The sequence below is a fragment of the Corvus hawaiiensis genome, chromosome 1 (genome assembly GCF_020740725.1).
Source record: "Corvus hawaiiensis isolate bCorHaw1 chromosome 1, bCorHaw1.pri.cur, whole genome shotgun sequence".
In the NCBI taxonomy this organism is placed as follows: domain Eukaryota; kingdom Metazoa; phylum Chordata; class Aves; order Passeriformes; family Corvidae; genus Corvus; species Corvus hawaiiensis.
In genome coordinates, this window is record NC_063213.1 from 21,032,754 (window position 1) to 21,054,335 (window position 21,582).

The 21,582-nt window shown below is 35.0% G+C and overlaps 1 protein-coding gene across 2 annotated transcripts in view; it reads left to right on the plus strand.

Moving 5' to 3' along the window:
* The window catches only part of ATP9B (ATPase phospholipid transporting 9B (putative)), a 154,983-nt gene extending 135,086 nt beyond the window's left edge, over positions 1 to 19,897 (plus strand). Inside the window, exons 16-30 of one of the 2 annotated variants that reach the window (XM_048295684.1) lie at positions 2,313 to 2,474; positions 3,078 to 3,170; positions 4,334 to 4,417; positions 4,973 to 5,143; positions 6,536 to 6,634; positions 9,165 to 9,254; positions 9,715 to 9,859; positions 10,187 to 10,251; positions 10,630 to 10,785; positions 10,939 to 11,003; positions 12,172 to 12,280; positions 13,895 to 13,952; positions 14,636 to 14,839; positions 17,270 to 17,302; positions 18,108 to 19,897. In XM_048295684.1, the coding sequence (XP_048151641.1) occupies positions 2,313 to 2,474; positions 3,078 to 3,170; positions 4,334 to 4,417; positions 4,973 to 5,143; positions 6,536 to 6,634; positions 9,165 to 9,254; positions 9,715 to 9,859; positions 10,187 to 10,251; positions 10,630 to 10,785; positions 10,939 to 11,003; positions 12,172 to 12,280; positions 13,895 to 13,952; positions 14,636 to 14,839; positions 17,270 to 17,302; positions 18,108 to 18,244 (1,671 nt within the window). In that variant the 3' untranslated portion in view covers positions 18,245 to 19,897. The remainder of the gene's footprint in view (positions 1 to 2,312; positions 2,475 to 3,077; positions 3,171 to 4,333; positions 4,418 to 4,972; positions 5,144 to 6,535; positions 6,635 to 9,164; positions 9,255 to 9,714; positions 9,860 to 10,186; positions 10,252 to 10,629; positions 10,786 to 10,938; positions 11,004 to 12,171; positions 12,281 to 13,894; positions 13,953 to 14,635; positions 14,840 to 17,269; positions 17,303 to 18,107) is intronic. The other variant, XM_048295693.1, reaches the window with a different exon arrangement.
* The last annotated feature ends 1,685 nt before the right edge of the window (positions 19,898 to 21,582 follow it).

Here is a 21,582-nt window from a genome sequence, read left to right on the forward strand (position 1 = left end):
TCCACAGGAGGGAAGCTTTGTGATAAGCCAGAGAAGATCCATTAAATATTCAAATAAGTCCCTAACCTGGATTCAGGAAACCTGACACATCTCATCTGTGTTTGTGTGTGTCAGCAAATTAATGGTTATCAGCAAATATTACCATTGCAATGGATTTTCCTTTAAAACAAAATGGTAGCAGCACCATTGAACCTTTTTGTGCTTGTCCAACCATCACTTTATCTGACTTCATCCATTATGTCAAGCTCTCTAGAAGCCGCAGCTGCTGCGTTTTCTTTGTATTCTGGGGGTTCTTGATTTAGGCACACTAGATTGCAAGACCATTTTAATGTAAAGTTTCAGAAATGTATTGAAGAGAATATACTTGTAGAGGGGAAATCTCAAGAAGAGAGACTTGCCTAAGAATCCTTTTTCTGAACTCTCCATAGCCAACTTTTCAGTATATATGTATTTGTTAAGATTTATAATGTAGATTTTCATGCCATTTGTGAAATACTTGTTTAGAAAAAAAAATTCTACATTCTAAAAGCTTCAGGTATTTTAATGGTAAGATCTGGCTGTGTTGTTTTGGATGATGCTCTGATTCATTCTGAGTGATGAGAGTCAAACTTGTCTTGCTCTCAAGTTTTTTCATTGTCCTTGTAGGCATCTGTTTGACTCTTGAGCCTTATTGACTGTTTCTTGTATGGTATTTGCCCTGATCAATTTAAAAGAAAAAATAAATATGCAGTTGTGTATAGGCCAGGTACAAGAATACAAAATGACTGCACTGCAAAATGCTAATTCAAATGGTATGTGAAGCCAAGCATAAATGAAATAATAAACAGATTTGAGTCACCAAATATAGAACACTTTAGTCCTAGCTGCAAAGGGACACAAATAAGATGATAGGGTTTTAGTAGAAAGATGCAATTTACAGGTTAGAATGTAATAGTAACCCTTCACTGTGAAAATTGAAAATTAACCTTGGAAGTACTGGATCGTTTACAGCTTAAGTGCAACTTCTGGTGAAGAAGAAAAGTTTGTAAAAAGGCTTCCTGTAATTTTCAAGAATTTAAAATGGTGCTTTTCAAAGTGTGTTCTATTCTCTTCCATAACTTCATCTCACTGTATTTTCACCTGGTGATGCCTACCCACATGGCACTACTAGGGTTTTTCACATGTTCACACAGGATTTTATTCCCATTTTAAATTTTCATAGAAGCTGTGGTGTTTTATTTGCTTTATGTGAAATTCTTAGTGACCTGTTGAACTTACCTAGGGAATTTTCTACTTGCATGTCTTTTATCAGAGTGCTTGATTTTTATTTTTTTATCTTGCCTGAGATTAATGGCAGAGCCTATTAATCCATAAAAATCCAGGATCCATAAAAATCATGTGAACTTCATTATAGTTACCTTTCTAGTGATTTAGAAATCTGGTTTTCAGTAATGATTAGCATTTGGAAAGGTAAAAGTAGATTGAGGAGAAGTTTTCCTTAATCAGAAAAAAAATCAGATATGGAATATGTCTTGTATGTAAAACAGTAAAATCAGTAAAGCACTTTTCCTAAATTTTTTTTTCCCTAAATTAATTTTTTGAAAGAATAATTCACACAGTGGTGGTGAGAAATATTTAAAGCATAACATAGAAAAATGTTGAATCTAGATGTCATGCACTTCAAAGCAGCAAAATTTTGAAAAAGGGACTTTCATATGTGGGTTTGTGGGATGCAGTATTGTGAGCTTGGTTTCTTATTTGATGTCAGAAGTCATATTACTGTTGAAACAAAGTATTAAAATGATGCAAGTGAGCAAAGGAAACTGAAAATAAGGTCCTTTGCTTACCTATTTACTACCTATTACATTGTTTCAACTGGCATGTAACTGTAGAGGTAATAAAATATTTTATATAGAAATGCTCCCAAAGTCTTTTACTTACATAATGGTGTTGATACGGGAATTGTGTTCTCGTTTTGCAAAATTTCTACTGGATGTCCTTGATGTATTGTTGAATGTATATGGGGTATTTATTATAACAGTTATTTCTGAACAATATATTCTAAATACCTCATTTTCAGCAGTAAGTTCAAAAAAGTTTTTATATTCTTCAAAAGAAATTTTGTAAGCTACTCAAGGGAAACAAGTGATTTGATGTATTAAGATTTTATACTCAGTCTGCTGCTGTTCACTTTTTTTTTCCTAGATTCTTGGAAAAGTTTAGACTTTCACCCTAGCAACAGTTGTTTGGCTTTAGCCTAATTTATGTAAGTGTAATAGACCTTTCACACTCAAGTATGTCTCTTTTTTCCTTTTTTTTTTTCCTCTCTTTAGGTAGCTCTGGTGCAGTGGACAGAGAGTGTGGGTCTCACTCTGGTTAACAGGGATCTGACCTCAATGCAGCTGAAGACCCCTGGTGGACACATCCTGACGTACTATATCCTGCAGATCTTCCCCTTCACTTCCGAGAGCAAGCGCATGGGCATCATAGTTAGGGTAATTTTGGGGGTTTTCCGGGTGTTTGGTTTGATTTTTTAAAAAATGCTGGCAGATCAGACTAATTCACTCCTTCTGCAACAGACAATACCTGAGAAATTCTTAATTTGGATTGCATTTGCCTGTGTGTGGATTCACTGAATATGCAATGAATGCTGCATCATTAAAACATGTATAACAATCATTTACACTAAGTTATTTGTAAATTTTTAATTACCAGATATTTCAAAGATACAGAGCTTTCTGTTTTGGGTTGGTTGGTATTTGCCACCCAAGAAACAAAATATAAGTTAGAGGGGACATAACAGTGATATTTTAAAATTAGTTCAGGAATGTTGAGAATCTGTTATGCTTGTTGACTTCAGTTAGAACTGGTCCTCTTACATGGAAATAGGAGACATATCTCAATGGAATCAGAGATGACACTGGAAACAGTAACATGAAGTAATAAAACTTACCCACTTCTTGACAAGGTACTTCATCTTTTATAAATGGGAACCTATTGAGTGCTTCAGAAGACAATAAGGTTATTGGTAGGTAATTGTTTTGACTGTACAAACAGATACTCCTTCCCCCTCCCCCATTTCTTTTGTAAAATTTTAGGATGAATCTTCGGGAGAAATTACATTTTACATGAAGGGTGCAGATGTTGCCATGTCCACTATTGTACAGTACAATGATTGGTTAGAAGAAGAGGTAAGAAAGAAAATCAACATTTACAAAAATTAAAATTTTGTAAAATTTTAAAATCTAAAATATATCAGATGTTATTGGGGTATGTTTAAAGGAAAATCTGAGGCAATGCAGTAATGGATTTTGAACTACAGTTACACATATCCTGAATGGGTTTTAAGGGATTAAAATTATTTCCAATTCCTGAGTAACATACAAGAAAAGCAAAGCTGGTAGTAGTAGCAGGACATGTTCCTACTTAAAACAAGGAAAGCTGTTTTTCATTGACTGACCTTTCACATAAAACCTATTTACTTCTGAGAAGTTTTCTGCTATAAATCTGCTTATCCTGACATGCCCTTGTTTGATCAAAATCTGCAGTGAGGTATGATTATGAATTACAGAGTTTGATAAGTGTTGCGTCCAAACTGAGATTTTTTTTTACCACATTTATTAAACTTCAAATAAAATTGTGACTGAATTTCAAACCTGATTAATATTTTTCACTATGTGTTCTAGTAGGTACCAGCAATCATCTTTTTTTTGACCCTACATACAGCCAATATGTTAATACAATGATTACACCATGTATGTTCATAATGGTATTGGCAATATGAATCAATATCTGCTGCAGGGCAGTTTGATTTATTCGGGGACATGAATAAATTAAACTCCCTCAAGACCTAGCAAAATGTCATAAAAATTACTTTTGGTGATAATGATGCACAATTAATTGTAAAATACTTGTTTAATTTATTTAGCTTTATGAGGTCAAATCAATAAGTGTTTGCACTGGAGAGCCTTGTTTTTCATTAAGGCATGCTATTCCATGGCTATTTTTAATGTGTAGATGTTTTTCTGATAAGAGATACGTTCAGTGGAAAAAGAAATGTACCTCTGTTACGTGCCTCAAAAGTAGTTTTAATTTATTTTAAAGCTTCAACCTAAAAGAAATTTTCTTTAAGCTAGGAGAGGAAGTCTAATTGGCTTACTGATAGCAAACCACTTCATTTGGGGGACCTGAAGTATAATTGCTTTTTATCCTGTTTGTGGCTTCTCCAGAGTATTTTAAGAGTCTAAAGAAACACCTAAAGTTATGGTACAGATACACCCTGTTAGCATACAGTATAAAGCATGAACATAGGATTGAATATTTACATAACTTTTCTGTGCTTTGGTTCATTTAGTGCGGTAATATGGCACGAGAAGGATTGCGCACGTTGGTTGTTGCCAAAAAATCGCTTACTGAAGAACAGTATCAAGATTTTGAGGTATGAAGGGACAGAGTGATCTTATGCTTTATCATATTTAATTACTTCAAGGAGAACATTCCTCTTTTTTATTTTTCAAGGCTGCAAAAAGAGATGATTCGTATTTAAAAAATAGATAGTTGAGGTATTGTCCACAATCTGTTAAAGGCTTTGTCATTCATTAGTGATGGTTCTGCAGTCATATGTAGGATCGTGTTTGCTTTATTATGGGATTGGACAGTGTTCTCCCAGAAGCTAGTGTAATGTTATTTTTGTAGCTTCAGCATGACCTAAAAAATCTACTTGTTCTCAAAGATAAGGCCTTTCCTCCTTAGAAGCTGTGATGCCTAAATCTTAATAGTTCTTCTGAAGGCATTCTCTTGAGGTGAATTGTCAGAAGAGCCTTGTATAACATTGGGTATAAAGTAAAATTGCTCTTTTAGTCTTGTTCTTCATTAAAGATATTTAAAGACAAGCATTTAGCCTAATGAAACCATGCTATCACTGAGTGGTAAACTGAATGTATACTTTATGAGTCGTAGCAAACTCTAAGTGGTTTTGTGTTTGTGCAAACAGAGTCGATATAACCAAGCAAAGTTAAGCATACATGATCGAAACCTGAAGGTTGCTGCTGTTGTAGAGAGTTTGGAGCGAGAAATGGAATTACTGTGTCTCACTGGAGTAGAAGATCAGCTGCAAGCAGATGTTAGACCAACTCTAGAGATGCTAAGGAATGCTGGAATAAAGGTACTAAACACATACTGCTGACATAACAGGCTATAATTTATTAACTTTTTCAATCAAGACATAATTTATATTTGTCTATATTCAGGTTCTTTCAAAGTAAGAAATGTGTCAAGTCCTAAGCTCATTCTGGGCACGAACTAGCAGAAACAAACAAGACACTGTGTGTGAAGTTCCCTTGCCTACCACAGGTTTCATCAATCTCAAACTTACTTGTGTAAGAAAACTACCAATGGATAGATGTATGTGTGTCTCAGTCATATATCCCCTGGCTGTCTACAGCAAACTGTTCTTGCTGACACTAAATGAGTTTGGCACAAGATTTGTGTGACAACAATGTTTTCAGGTTTGGCACTTGTAAGAAGTTTCAGCAAAGATCAAAAGGTGAATTACTTTAACTAGAATTCAGAGCTGCCCTTGGGGTTTGTTCAATTCATGTTAAAAGGATGGCATGAAAAGCCATTCAGAAGAGTTGGTTTGCTAGATACCTAACAATTGCACATATACAAGTAGTGCATTTATTTGAGGGAGGGTTTCAAGTAATATATGAACAATGTCTGAGGGGAGGGGGCAAGATTGTATACATTTTGCTTTAAGCAGAGTGTCAAGCTCTGCTCCAAATAGTTGTATTGACTTTGCATTGGTTGAACTGAGTCAGACACGATGGGATATTTTGCATGTGCTACTTCTGCTGGACTTCAGCCCCTCCAATATCTGCTGGAAGGGCAGCACAGGAAGGTAAAGCAAACCAGGAGAATTTTGGAATGCAATGACAATAATTTCCTGACACTGGTGATTGAGTCATCTTACTAACAAACCTTGGTGTTAAGGGGCTGAGAGAGCTGTCACACTTTAAGAACATAACAACTTTACCCCCTTAAATTTTACTGCCTTCTCAGTTCTGCATGGTCAGTGGGCAGGATCTCTTCACAGTGTTGGGACTGTAGCTCATCCTCCAATATTTGCAGTGTCATGGCTTGGCTGCTGCTTTCTGAGATTATCACCAGGGTCACAGATTATTATGTCACATCGTTTTGCTGACAAATGTCATCTGCATCCTCACTTTTCTGATCAGTGTAGTCTCAGAGCCATAGGGAAAGGATTTTATGCTTCCCCTGAGCTTCACTTTGTCTTCACATACACTGAGACATTGGCCCTTGTGAGAAGGGAAGGGGAATGGAGCTGCCCAAAGTAAAGACAGTTCTTTTCTGCTTTGCATACTATTGCAGTAAAAACTGTTTGTTGATTTTACTTAAAAATGCACATATCAGTATATTTTCTTGGATAATCTAATCCAAAAAAGTGCCAGAGAAAAGTTGGGAGAGAGATGTCATTTAGATTTGGAGAACAGACGTGCTAATATCCAAAGGAGTAAACTCTTATATTATTTTGCAGATATGGATGTTAACAGGAGATAAACTGGAGACAGCAACTTGCATTGCAAAAAGTTCTCACTTAGTGTCTAGAAATCAAGATATTCACATTTTCAGACCTGTAAGTATAGTTCCAACTTTTTTTGTTGGTTCATCAAAGAGCGGCTAATAGCAGTGTTGCTGTATTTCATTAGTAGTTGGCTGGTTGTTGAAAATTGTTGGGTTATTGTACTGAGTGTCATAATAATGGTCAAGAGAGTAGTACTTAGGTTGTTATTCGAGGCTGTAGAATTACAAAGCCTTTAAGGGTGTTGGCTTCTAGAGTTGTTAATGTGCTGCAGAAATGTTTGTAGCCATGTTTGGGTGACTCAGGTTCAACATGCATTTTACACCCTTCATAACAGACATAGCAAGATACCTCTAAATAATGATGGAGAGGAGTCTGTGGGAGGTGAGGTGCTGTCCATGCATTTAGGCTGTCTGAATGTCATTCTTGCTTGTTTTAACACTTTTATTGATAGAACTCTTTACACTCAAGCAGAATTAATCCTGAATGAAAGGGCGAATGTCCTCTGTGTAGACATAGTTCAAGTTGGTATGAGAAATTCTTGTTCATGTCATATATGTGTGCATTTTACCAACACACTGTTTAAGTAATCGTTAGAAGTAAACTGAATCTTCTTCTATACATTTTATTTGTGTAGCATCAACTTGACTGAAGCCAAACAAAAATAGATTTTCCAGACATTGATTGATGCTGCATGATAAGACATAATGCGTCTGTTTGTTCTAAATGAACCACCTGCACCTACAGAAATAATTATATGAATATAATTTACATGTAAATGTATTTTCTTCTGAAGAGTCAGAATGGCAAATTAGGCCCTGCAGACTACTATTTGCAATTAAATTATTAATGCTTCTGATAAAACTTCAGATCAATTTTTGTTGACCTTTCCATGTTGTAACACCACAAATTAAGTCTTCCTGGACAAAATGTATTTAGTTGAGTCAGATTTTTATTTTCATTACCTTGAGTGGTAATAAGAGATCAGCATAAAACTGTGTTAACTTAGCATACACAAAGTTTTAAATTAGTTAGAAAATGCATTTATACAGAATTATTTCTGTGGCTGTACTTGCTGCTAAGAAATTACTACTGAATTAATGAAAGAAATTATCAAGCACTATAACACTTCTATTTTAGTTATAAATTAGAAAGAAAAAACTTTTTGCTACTCTCTTTCCAAAAAGTTGTATATTGTTTTTAACAAAATTGTTTATTCTTAGAAGTCTTCGCTTCTTCAGTTTGTAATTCTGGAGGTATTTACAAATTAAAAAAAAAAAAAAAAAGCATTCTGTTAGGTGAAATGTAGGACAGGACAATTACTGCTCATCAATGTGCACAAGTGCTGACATCTCTTCATCCCTGCAATGCAGAAAGATTGTACTGGGCCAACACAGTCTGGTGTTCCTAACAGCTGCCAGACAAGGAGCTTTCTCTTTACATGCTTAATTGTGGGAAAGAAGGAAAAAAAATCTGAATTGGGGCATGTGTATGAGTTTTTCTTTTTGCAGGGCTTTTTAATGTAACTCAAATTTTATGGGTAGTAGAGCCCATCTAGAGGAGAAAGGTTCTTTGAACTGCATCTGACTGGGTAGTAGTGGGTCAAGTACAAAACTTCACATTCAGTGTAGTTAAGATTGATATATCATAAAAGTTATTTAATCAAACTGTTGACAGAGACAAAATTAAAAGTGTAATCAGAGCTTGTGTCTTATTCTGTGCTTGGAACTTTGTCTAGCATGATAGCTCTAAAATACATTGATATTTATTGGGGGAAAAAAAACAAAATGAAAAACCAAATCAAAAACAAAACAAATCAAACAAACAAAAACCCACCACCAAAACAACGACAGGAAAAAAAAACCCACCACACCCCAAACCTGCCAGTCTCCTGAATATCTGGTTATAATTTCAATTTTTCATGTTCTGTTCGTAGCTCAAAACCTTCCAAAATCCATTTGGTAACATTTGACTGTTTTTTGCATTTCACAGCTGGGCCTTTCTGAAACAATTATGTAAATAAAAAAAATCTATGATGTAATTCTTTCATATTATGCCACTTGATCTTGCCTTCAGAGTCATGTAAGATCCAAAAGGATTAGTACTAATGAGCATCTTTATGTGCCGTTTGAAATCTGTGCCTGGTTACCCAAACTGAAGGAACAATTAATAGGAACACTTTATGTTATTCTAAGAACATATTTTACTGGTTAATAAACAAAAAAAAAAAGAGGTTTGCTTGGGAAATTTTTCTATTTTTCTGTAGCCCTCCCAGGATGAAAAGACTCAGGCCAGCTCAAAATTCAGATATTTTAATGTCATTAATTCATTACTATTTTAGCCCTTGTGAACTTTCATGAGGAGCCACTTAAGCTGACTACATAGATTTTCCTTGTTTGAGGAATATTTTTTCACTCCATAAGATTTGACATTTATAGTAAAATTCCAGGGGTATTGGACTTGCAGTGGGATAAAACACTTAAACCAAGGTTTTTGGGTATGAGTTCTCAAAACCTGATTTGTTTAGGCAGGTGTTTTTTTTTAAAGATAACAAAATCTTTTAATTGAGTGTTTTTTATTGAAGGTTGCCACTCGAGGAGAGGCTCACTTAGAACTAAATGCTTTTAGGAGGAAGCATGACTGTGCCTTGGTGATATCTGGGGACTCACTTGAGGTAAAAACTTGGTTTCTGTCAAATTATTTATATGCTTATGGTCAGAAAGTTATGTATCAGCATCTTCACACTCTTTTTTTGAGTATTTTTCCATACTTTTAAATTGTCCTTAGAGATGCTTTTGCTTATCACTGAGTGCCAAATAGATGATATATGTTCTAGATGGGCATACGTTGCTGGGTTTCTAGTCTTCTGTACAGTAACAGAATGGAATTTGTATACAGCATGCTTTAGTACTGTCTATTCTCTCAACCTCAAAGCATGTTGGCACTCAAACTGACATTCTCTTTGATTTTAAAAATAATAAAGCCACAGTCAGGAGAATCTGGCTTTCTTTTTTTCTGCCAGTTGGATGTTGTACATGGAAAACTTCCTAAAAAAAAAATCTTTATACTGTTTTTTTGTGTTGGGCTACATGTAGTAATATTTTATTGTAAATAAATCCAAATTTTTCCCTCAGGTTTGTCTGAAGTATTATGAGCATGAATTTGTAGAGCTGGCTTGTCAGTGTCCTGCTGTAGTGTGCTGCCGATGTTCTCCCACCCAGAAAGCCCACATTGTGAAACTGTTACAGCACCACACCGGGAAACGCACGTGTGCAATAGGTAACTCTTGGCACAATCCTCGTAGTAAAATCTGTAATAAATATATCAGCAGGTGGCACCACAGAGAAACAGCTGAAACAAAACCAGAGAGAACTCTTTACCGTAAACAGCCAGGTATTCTGTAGTTGTGGCACAAAATGCCATTCCATGAGAAAGGTGTGGTTATTTTCTCTATTCTGCAGGAAAAAGTTTTGATTACTGAAGTAATTAATCATAAGTCATAGATTAATTATAAGAATTTAAAGGTATGTAAGAGGTTTCTCAAGTACTGTAAGGCCAGGAGAATAAAACCTCTGAAGAACTGAATATTGCAGTGACATTTTCCAGGTGATGGAGGAAATGATGTCAGCATGATCCAAGCAGCAGACTGTGGAATTGGAATTGAAGGCAAGGTAATGTTAACAGTTCCATTGTGAAATATGTGTCTAATGTGTTTTCTAATTAAAATATTCTGCAAGATTATAAGAATGCTTAATCTTTAGTGTTTTTACTTCTATGTCTTCTGCTTTATCTTTTTAAAAGCAGAAAAAAACATAGTTATTTCTGTGTAGCATTACGTGGAAGAAGTAGGAGAAGCAATTAAACTTACTTGTTACAGCCCACTGTGTTGTAGAATATGCACAAAAAATTGTCATGTCTCATTGCAGGGTTAATTTTCAAAGCAGAAACAAACTTATCTTTTAAAATAAATTATTGTTTAGAATTTTGAAACTTGATACACGTCTTTTACACTGGGCTTCATACTTGAAATATTTTTCTTTTTTTTCTAGGAGGGAAAACAAGCTTCTCTAGCAGCTGACTTTTCTATCACACAGTTTAAACACATAGGTAGGCTGCTGATGGTACACGGACGAAACAGTTACAAAAGATCAGCAGCACTTGGTCAATTTGTCATGCACCGAGGCCTTATTATTTCAACTATGCAGGTATTTAAAACTTTGTTTTCTGAATAGTTGAAATCACTATGCCTGTCTTTGAAATGTCACAAAATCTTAATTAACCAGTACTGTTATTTTTTCTATATTGTATTGTTTTGTATATAGAATTATATTAAATAATTAATTATCTGCTTTTTGTAGGCTGTATTTTCATCAGTCTTCTATTTTGCATCTGTTCCCTTGTACCAAGGATTCCTAATGGTAGGGTAAGTCAAAGCAACAGTTACGATATCTGGTAATAAGTACAGCAAGCTAACTGTTTAAATAACACCACGGGTGTGGTGTCATCCACGTTTTCCATACATTTATCATGGGTGCACTGTCAAAACCTGGGATGAGTGTACAAAGAAAAGTCACACTAGGTTGGATATGCACTATATGAGGGGAGAAGTCTCATTATCAGTTCTCTGGAGAGAGGGATCTGCATAGCCTTAGAAGAAGATACCGTAGAACCTTTGCACATACGGGGTGAAAACAATAAAGAGAATCTCTCAGACCAGCTTCAGCTGTCACACAGATTTATGTACAGATTGAACCTCAGTGAGAATCACAGGTTTTTATGTTAAAAATGGAGCTGAAGCTACTATGAAATTTCCTCTGAGAGTGTGCTACCCAATTCTGCCACATAGATTTCCAGTCACGTGAATATGTCCAGCATTGTAGGAGCACCTTGGTCATATTGCGGCAGCTGCTTTTCTAATATGGTTTCCCAAGTTACACAGCTGAGAGCTGTGCATATGTTCATGTTTGTCCCTGTTCTCTATCCCTACTGACCTAAGAGCTTCTTTTTATTCTCTTTGTAAACAATAACAAATCGACAGTAACTTAAATCTTAGTCAAACCATAGTCTGATTACACCAGACTTTGCAGAGGCAATCAGTAGACTTCTCAAAAATGTTTGCGAATAGTTGTGCTGAGTTCCAGGGAACTACATAACAAAGTGTGTATCTGGCATGCATGCAATAAAATCCAAAGCCACTTACAGAGCTGATAAGACTCTTATTCATCCATCTACCTTCTCCATGTTGTCTTTTTTTTCTTCAGTTTTCATGCATCCATCTGTAGATGAATTTAAATGTCAGGTCTTTGGACTGGTTGTCCAAAGTGCAAGTGCACAGGGAGTATGGTAACAGGTGATAAGCTTGGGTGATAGAAGAAAGAAATGTTGGTTTTGAGTGTATAAGACTCAAAACTGACAGCTCTCAGAACCACAAGAGCAGGTTGCATGTGAAAGCTGTATTGGTAAGCTGCCTAAGGACTGGGAAAAAGAACCAGTTTAATTCCACTTACATAAAAAGAATACTTGAATTCAGTAGATCGGTTTAAAATTATATCATGCAAAAGTGTTAATGTGTGTTCTTTCCTTTCACCTAGGTATGCAACCATATATACTATGTTTCCAGTCTTCTCTCTAGTATTGGATCAAGATGTGAAGCCAGAAATGGCATTGCTATATCCAGAACTTTATAAGGATCTCACAAAGGTATGAATGTCCTCAGTGGTCAGCTACAAGCAAATGCTGAAATCTCCAGTGTGCAAAACTGGGAATTCTTATAACCATTTTCTTAAAGTATTCCAAGCAAGACAGATTGCACAACTATTGCCAGCTTCTGTACTATTAGAATAATCCACAGTACCAAACATTTCAATTGTTTTTATTAATACGTTTGTTCAGTCACCACTGGTTGTACTGAAATAATTCAAACCTGAAGATATGTTGATAAAGCAGCCTTGACTCTGGCCCCAAACAGCTTATTTTTCCTTTTTAATTGGTAGATGAATTTCTGGATTTATTTTTTCCTAACATGCAGAAATTACTGCTGATATCTCCAAAAACTGTCTTCTTTTAAATAACAAATATTTATAGCTGATATATCTGAACTCAGTCATCCATAGATACTGCTTTCTGTGTGTTTGCACATTCTTGCAAACAATCAAAATTTATAATTTTGTCACCTACAAAAGTGAAAAATCTCAATATTCTGTTTTAATAAATTTTTTGAAAAGCACTTCTTCATCCTTAGCTATCAGCTAGGAAAGTTGTGATCCAAGGCAGAAGCAGACAGTCTATTTTAGGGATAGTAGATTCTTCAAAGATATTTCTAAAAGTTCAGAAGCAGACTCTAGTTGGAGAATGTCCAAATTCTTCCGAGTCTTTGTCTTTTTAGTTGCACTAAGTTAGCTATTGGCTACATTAGTCTGGGATCATTCTCTTTCCTCTATTGAAGATCTTGGTTGTTTCTTTCTCCACTTGAGAATCTTTAAAGTTTTTGAGATTTCAGTCCATGATTAAGCTTAAAAAAGCCTGACCTTCACCTGCTAAGCAGAGTTGTAAGCTTGCCTGTGGAAAGATGTTCACCGAACTTGGAACTTGCTACAGCAATGAAGAAGTGCTGATTCTTGCCTGTTCTAGATTGATCATTTCTTTTGTGGCAAAATGGCTGCTTTGTTTGCCACTTTATCCTTAAAACTGTATCCATTCAACTCTTCAGTTCTAACATACTTCATCAGTACCCTCTCAGAATGCAAGAGTTATATCACACATACAGCATTTATTCTTTGATTTTTGTGTATGTTTCAATCTAACAGTCACAATCAAAAGATTTAAAATTTATTTGGTAGTAATTACTTGCTGAAAATTTGCAGTAGCCATAAATTTATTCTATGAAAGCAAATGGGCAGTTTATCCGACATTTAGAAGTTACTGGTAAATAACTGCAGATTTGCTTAAGGTTTTGGTCAGTAGGTACATAATGCTGTAGTTGTTTTGAAGACTACATTTCACAAATAAAAAATAAACGAATTCTACTGCATTTTTCATTCTGAAAACCAGCCAGAGCATTACAAGCTAAAGTGTCTCTTCTGTTTAAGGCCTCAACTTCTTAGTCCCAAATTTAGACTTTGTGCAATTTCTATACAAGCTTGTAATGAAGAATCATAAAAACAAGTAGAAGCTTTGTAGACTTTATCACTTCAAATACTGCTTATTTTACTTGTAAAATGTCTCTCTAGCAATGAACTATTAAAAATATATGATCTGAGTAGATTTTTTTTTTTTTAAGTTGTGTTTAACTGTCCTCTCACATGTTTCCCTTAGGGAAGATCTTTGTCATTTAAGACCTTCCTCATCTGGGTTTTAATCAGTATTTACCAAGGTAGGAGAGAGTACTAATTTTGCTGAACTGAGAAATTTTTGTCTGCTATTAGCAATATTGTTTTTCAGCTGCAGGTTGAATTCCCAAAGCTGAACATTTCATCAGCAGTTATATATATTGCTTTCTGTTTATCTCGTAAATCGATATTCCTGTAGTGTGCCAGGCTATTCAAAACACAGTGTGATTGGTATTTTTATTGGTGCATGTCGCCTAAAAAAGGACATGTTTTTAATTAAATGCTAATCCAGAAAAATTTTAATGAGTGCTTATCACATTGCATGTATTTACACAGTAGTTTTCTTTCATGGAATGACAGAAGTACTGTTGAAGAAATCTGAATTATGTAATCAGTTAAAAGTAATTACACTTTCAACAATATCTCATTTATTTGCAGCACTTGACAAAATGAGGTTAATTAAGAGTTCATCAGATATATTGCACTAAAAGGTGTTTAATTTTCTAATAGTTTTATTTCAGTATGGCTTTACTTTGGTTGGCTTATTTCACATGTACAAAGTACAGTAAATATCCTTCTTTAAGAAAAATCAGTGTTATTTAAAAAATGCTGGGCAAATTTTCATAATAAGCAATCAAATGTTCAGTGTGCAGTTGTAAAAACTGGTACAATGAACTTTTACTGTGGAGGGTATTGCCAACCTTGTGCACCTCTCCACCCTACCCAGGTGGTATTCTGATGTATGGAGCCCTGCTGCTTTTTGAATCCGAATTTGTACACGTCGTTGCCATTTCCTTCACTGCCCTGATCTTGACTGAGCTCTTGATGGTTGCACTGACCATACGAACATGGCACTGGTTAATGGTGGTGGCTGAATTCCTCAGTCTTGGCTGCTATGTGGCCTCTCTTGCATTTCTAAATGAGTACTTTGGTGAGTAAAAGCATTTTAGCAAAGAACTGTTTTATATTTTTAATTATGTTTTTTTCTTCTGGTTTTTTTTTCAATTAAGAATAGGTGATGTTTTGAAATGCAGCTTTCTTTGTAAGAAATATAACTGAGTTCAAATCAGGCCTAATTAATTTTGTGTTAAAATATTCTCTTACCCTTTTCTCCTAAAATTCAACAATCTTTATCCTGTTAGTATGGTTCATCTAGATGATAAACTTTACTCAAACCACTTGTGCCTTTTCTTGGTCTGATATTGACAGTCCAAACTGCATACCTTAAATTGGCTTGGAGATTTGCACTATTGAAAATAGATATGATTTGTAAAAAATCAGGATCTTCCCCTGAATTGGTGCATTATTTTGAACACCAGTCCAAGTGGGCCTCATTAGATCTAACTCACGAGGCTAAAATTGCTGAAGTATTGTTGGAGAGTGAGGCAGCAGCCTAGCAGGAAAGATACCTTATAGAGGAACCATTGTTTCATAATTATAGTAAGCTTGTATTAAGTTTGCTTTGCTTTAAGTTTTGGTATGCCATACTGCATCTTAAGGTTCTGATTGTTTATAGTTCACAAGATGAAAGAACGCATTTTAACTGCAAATCTTAGCAGTCAAGAATCTGAGCATCAAAATAATACATACTGCTTCTTGGATCAACTTACTCTTTAGTAAAAACAAAATATCTCTGTGTGATTTTACAAATGTAACTTACAGAAATATTCGTAACAGCTTTAATTATACCTCACAAGGAGCAGAATCCAACTCCTTCTCTGCCTTTTAGGGGCTGATGAGTAAGGAGTTGCCCTTCTTCAGTTGTCATTTCACATAGCAGAATTAAGTGTTACGTGTAGTTCTGCCTTCACTCTCTCATTTCCCAGGTGTTAAAAGCTAGGGTAGTGTACGTACATTATATAATTATTTATTTAATCAGTAAATGCTTCACTGCCTGTCCCAGTGTTCCGTTACTTCCCAGATTTCTCAGGAGTCAAATTTTACTGAAGAAACAACCCTACTGGGCTTGGTACCTGTATTGTACATGATTTCAGGTTTGCCAGAGCATCCTTTTGTTTTCTCTGACACTGATGCACAGACACATAAATAGAGATTATTGGGCTAATTTTTGAATCTCCACAGTCAGATTACAAATTAAAGGAACAAGCAAGAACAGATATAGGTACTTGCACTTGAGTCCAGACTTCCAGGAACATCATAAAGCAGAACTTGGGGCTTTACCTTTGAAAGTCTGTAGTACTGGTGACAGCCAGTCCTTCCATCCTTTCTGGTGCTGTTCTGTGAAAAACACTTTTAGATGGTGTTCACAGAGGTATAAAAACTGCAGGGAGTTTGTTTCTTGCAAACTTTTCCATGAAGAGGAGTGTTTTTCTCTCTGCGCTCCTGTATTTGCTGGGCAAGTCCCAGAAACTTAGTCCATACATGCTTGCATGGCTTCTTGCAGCCCAGGGACTTAACTTCTTTATATTTTTGTATTTGAGAGTACTAAAAAGGCTGCAATTTCATGAGATTTTGTAAAGATGTATTTTACTGTGTGTTATTCACCAGTTAATCTGAGAAAATGCCTTTCTCTTAGCCTCACTTCTGTTTAATGCTTGACTCTTATTTAGTTTGTCGCATTATAACTGGGGGGAGGGAGCTTTTTTTGTGTATGTGATGTAGCATAAACTTAAGTGATGGGTTGCAGTTCAAGGTATAGAACAACTTCCGTGGATGAGGAACAGTAATCCAGACCAATAGTTCTTGACTTCATTGGCAAATAAACTCTTTTCAGTGATGTTATAAGGATCATCTCCTTCCAAAGAAATTATATGATGACATAGCACTCAAATTAGAAAGGCAAAAGCATTTGATACTGTTCTACAGGTCTGACTCATGAAAGTAAATTAGTTTTTATGTTTCTGAGTTAATTGCACACAGTGGCCTTTTTAGGGTGTCTATGATAAGTTACATGGGCTTTCAGTATGTCCAAGCAGGCTTAGGCTAAAACTGCGTAACAAGTTTATACATTGACATTTAATATGCAAAGTATTTTTAATGAGGAAAGTTGGAGCAGTAAAGCATTTCTTTATTGCATTTTCTGAAGTGAATTTTCATTCACATGATCAAGTTGTTTATACAGTAAATTATACCTTGAAGTCAAATGTAAGAAATGTGCCAATATATTCACAATCTTAAAACATGACCGAATATAAAATCTCTGTGTTTTCAAAGTGTTTTGATTTAATTGCTGCTTAAAATAATCTGATTGACATGTGAAAGGCAATACTAATCCAGTTAATGCTGCTAACATCTTCTTCATTTCCTTTTTGTGTAGCTAACCTGTTTGTTTGGGTTTTTTTCACATAACTTTTGTATTTTCTGTAAATCTATCCTTTCATTTTCCCTCTTTGTGAAACAGGTATAGGCAGAGTGTCTTTTGGAGCTTTCTTAGGTAGGTGAAGTTTAACTTTTCTGGAAGTTTTGGGTTGGCTTTTTGTTTTTTTGATCTTTAAAGATTCACTCAAGAGTAGCAAAATCTTTAATATATGCATTTGTAAATAATGGAAAAAATTTTTTTTAAAATTCTTGGGGTTACTTGAGTTCTGGGATCTTTCCATGATAACTAAGTATGACAAATAGGGGCAAAAAGTAAGTATTTGTAAGTATCACAAATAGGGGCAAAAAAAATTATTAGCAAGGGTAGTGTGCCAGCATTCTTGTTAATTTTTGTCATAAACAATTAGCTTTTCAGTGTGGCTTGTAGCAATATCACTACATTGTTTTCCCTTTAAATTTTTGGGCTCTAATTTAATCTCTATGATTTTAAGAATCATTCAGCGTAGATGTTGTGAGAAAAATAATCAATACAGAATAAAAGATCCAAACTAGCAAAATTTCTGGTTGGGAACTTGTATTATGGTAAAAATCATTCTTACTATTAGAAAAATAACCTGACTTATTTTTTTTATTATGAGAGAATCTTGCTTTTAAACCGAGATTCTGCTTCCCCTAAAAAATAATTTAGCTGCAAATCAGTGTAAGGACCATAAAGGAACTCTGAAATTCCTGTCTAAAAAAAATAATTGGCAAAAGCAAAATGTTGAGGTTAACTTTCTGTTGCTTTATTGCCCTTTTTTTTTTAATTGGACAATAGCATAAGCAAACAATTAAGAGACTTTTATTGACTTTGCACTGTGGAAGTTCCAGTTTCCATGTTACTGGCTCCCATTACTTATTTTCCCTATTTGTTTCTGCAGATGTTGCCTTTATCACAACTGTGACCTTCCTGTGGAAAGTGTCAGCAATCACTGTTGTAAGCTGTCTTCCACTTTACATTCTCAAGTACTTGAAGCGCAAGTTCTCTCCTCCAAGTTACTCCAAGCTTACCTCGTAAAAGTGATTATATTCCTATGGTTTTTCACTCACACCAGTCTGCAGATTGCATATTCACTGTGCTTTAGTGTCTATGGATTTTTGTTGGACTAAAGAAACTTAAAAAAATCAAAAATCAAAAGGGATAGCGTGAATAGAGCACAAAAAGAGGAGGAAACATCTGACAGATACAATAACACAGAAGTACACTAACAACTATCAGAGATAAACTAAATTTTCTTCATGTTGTTTTTTTCTTTCAGTTGTTATGATTATAAAATAAAACTGAATTACCTTTGATTTGACAATGCTTCTGAATGGTTTCATTGCTACTGTAAAGGATCTTTTGCTACTGTAAAGGATTTTTTCCAACTGCATTTATCTTCTGCAAGTTAAATTGAAAATTTTGTTATTTATTACATAAATTTCCTTCTTTAATTATTCTATAACTTCCTAATTCAAGCCCTTTCTTTTAATGTTTATATATGGAAAAGTTCATTCATCCATACTTACTATAACAAACCTAATACCTGTAAATGCCCGTGTCTGTATTAGCAGCTATTATTCCTCATCGGACATTGATTAATATGCACTATTTGAATTATGTACTGATGTCTGCGTAGCACAGTATTATTTTAGGAGCTGTTGTCCTATTCTGTGCTCTCCATTTCTGGCACCAGTAAATTACAGATGTGTAATGTTGACAGCAGTTCTTTAAATGCACATTACAGCCAGGTTGCACAAAAGCTGTTTAAAAATTAAATTATAAATTCTGTACATAATTCCACAGCACTTATTGATCTGTACAGATATCAAAACATGGCTGCTCAGTAAATATGTTTTAAAGTTCTTATTCATTTTGTATTTGTAAAACTGCAAATAGTGTCAAAGTACATTTCTATATATGAGAAGTCCAGTAAACCTTGTATTAGCTAATATGTTTAAATTGCCTTGTAATCTGTTTACTTAGGTTACTCAGGTAAAAGAAAATAAGAGAAACACATGAACATCATGGTAGGAAAATCTGTCATCTTCCAAGTTGTAAATGTTATGTTTTTATAACTTTGTTTGGGTGCAAACTTGTCAAAAAAAAAAAAAATCAAAACATTTTTGCTTGTAAGCTGTCAGAGTTAAGTATCTTGGCTGAGTTATGACACTTTATAGCAGCTGAAGATTTGTTCCAGAAACTCAAATACTCTGATGCAATCTGAAGGGTCCAGATCTTGCATACTGTACTGGCAAGTAGGAAATATTAATTTTCCATTGTGATATAACTTTGCTTTCTCAAGAAGTACATATAATGAATTTGGCATAGTCTATTAATCAGTGGAAAGGAACAACATAACTATCCATGCTTTCTTTATTAAATATTTATGTGTGTGTTTTTAAAAACCACTTAATATGGATGTCATTTTTATGTTTGACTGTATGCCTTTACAATATAGTTCCTCGTTTAGTCTCTTTTCCCTTATGCCATTATTATTTTGGATGAGTAATATTTAAGTCATAAATGTAACTACTTCCTGGGAGAGCAGAGGAAACGGCTGCAGAGCTTTTTGGACTCCACCCCACTCCATTAATTTTTGTTTTCGAAGTTTTTCTAAGTAGCTATTTATCTGCTTTTTTTAATTTCCATTCCTCATTATAAAAGCAATAAAGCCTAATTTCTACCAAATATTAGTGGTACATGTATTAAATAAACTACTGAAGTAGAGTTTCCTTTAATTACCCGACATCACAGACTAGACTGCCCTGTCCCTCTGTGAACTCGCTTCTGTAAATCCCCACAAGATGTCACTGTTCTTGCATATTAGCAGAGCCTTTCTGCATTTGGTGTGGTTTTGCCAGGATACTCCTGATTTACATTTTTAGTTTAGTTCTGTGGTATTTTTGTCACTGATTTGCTTTAGTTTTCTGGTTTCCCCAATAAGTGGTAATTACTTTCAAACAATTAAGAAAAGTCACCAGTGTGCAGTTATTCTGAAATGTTGGTGGCATTTTCTTCAGACTTTTTTGTCGTACACACTGTGGGCTCACAACCATGTGCATAAGATCCAGGAGATAAGCAAAAGTTCAGAGTTGGTTGTCTTTCATCTATACATAACATCTGTGACATTAGGCAGAAAATGAGGAAAAAAACAGAAATTGAATTAACAGCATGAAAGCGATAGTGTTACTGTAATACAGCTGTATGAGACACAATCATACCCATGGGTACAGAACTTAAGGGTAGGTATATTAATTCCCAGCATTAAAACTCTTAAGGTTAGTGTGATAGCAAAAGTATAGGTTCTGTGCACAGCTATAAGCCTTTCAAAAGTGGAGTCAGTTCTCTAAAGTCCTGCTTCCTTAATATTTCCAATATACAGCAAAGGTCCAGTTTCAGCTCACATTTATTTTAAGGATTGTGGAAGCCTGATTCAAGTGACTTACCTTGCTTTTGAGGTTCAGCTTACATAAACAGATTTAGGCCTTGGCTCTGCAAGTTACACCCAGAAGGACCTTAGATTTATTTGGTATTAAACAAATGTTTACTTTGTGAGCTCTAATGTCAGACACGTATTTCTGAAATGGTAATCATGTCTCTCTGAAAACATACTTGGAAAACAATTTCAGGACTGGGACAGAATGGAGGAGCAAGGTGTGAACGGGAAATACATCTTCACCAAAGTAACTTACATAACAGTATGTGGACCATGTTTAACAAGCACATGAGCTGAACACCTAGATTTCCAATGTAGTTTGATGGAAGAAAAGAGGGAAAGGAGAGATCCTGCAAAAAAAGAGAGTACTGGTAATTTTCTTAGTTTTTTCTGATGCTATTCCAAAATTATGTGTTCATGTAACCACTGGAAAGCATTTTGCTACACAAGGTATTAGTTTGCAAATGGAAGATAAATTAAATCCTTGCATACCTAACATTAAATCTGTAGCACTCGTCCATGAATGTGAGTGTTTACACCAATGTTTTTATGTTCAAACTGAGCTTGCTGACTCATGCAATCAGAATTCAGCTGTTTACTCCTAACCTAATTCTCCTGTTTTCTCCCTAAACTTTCAAAGTAAAAAAAATGTGCCATTGCTTTTGTATATACACTGGAAGTGTTTGTTGTCTTGATGAGCTGCTTCCACTTGAGCAAGCCTGTATTACAAATGTCTTACCTTCCATCTGCAAGAGTGTGAGCTGAAACTTTTCTTCAGTCTCCATTTAAAACACGTCTGAAAGATGGAGCTCTGCAGTTGGGAATCTTTTTAGACCGGACAGCATTTCTGTAGGTATTTAAGCAAGAATTTTGATAGCCACTTACACAGTTAAACAGCTGCTTGTCATGAGGATCAGCTTCTGTAGATGAAGAGCAG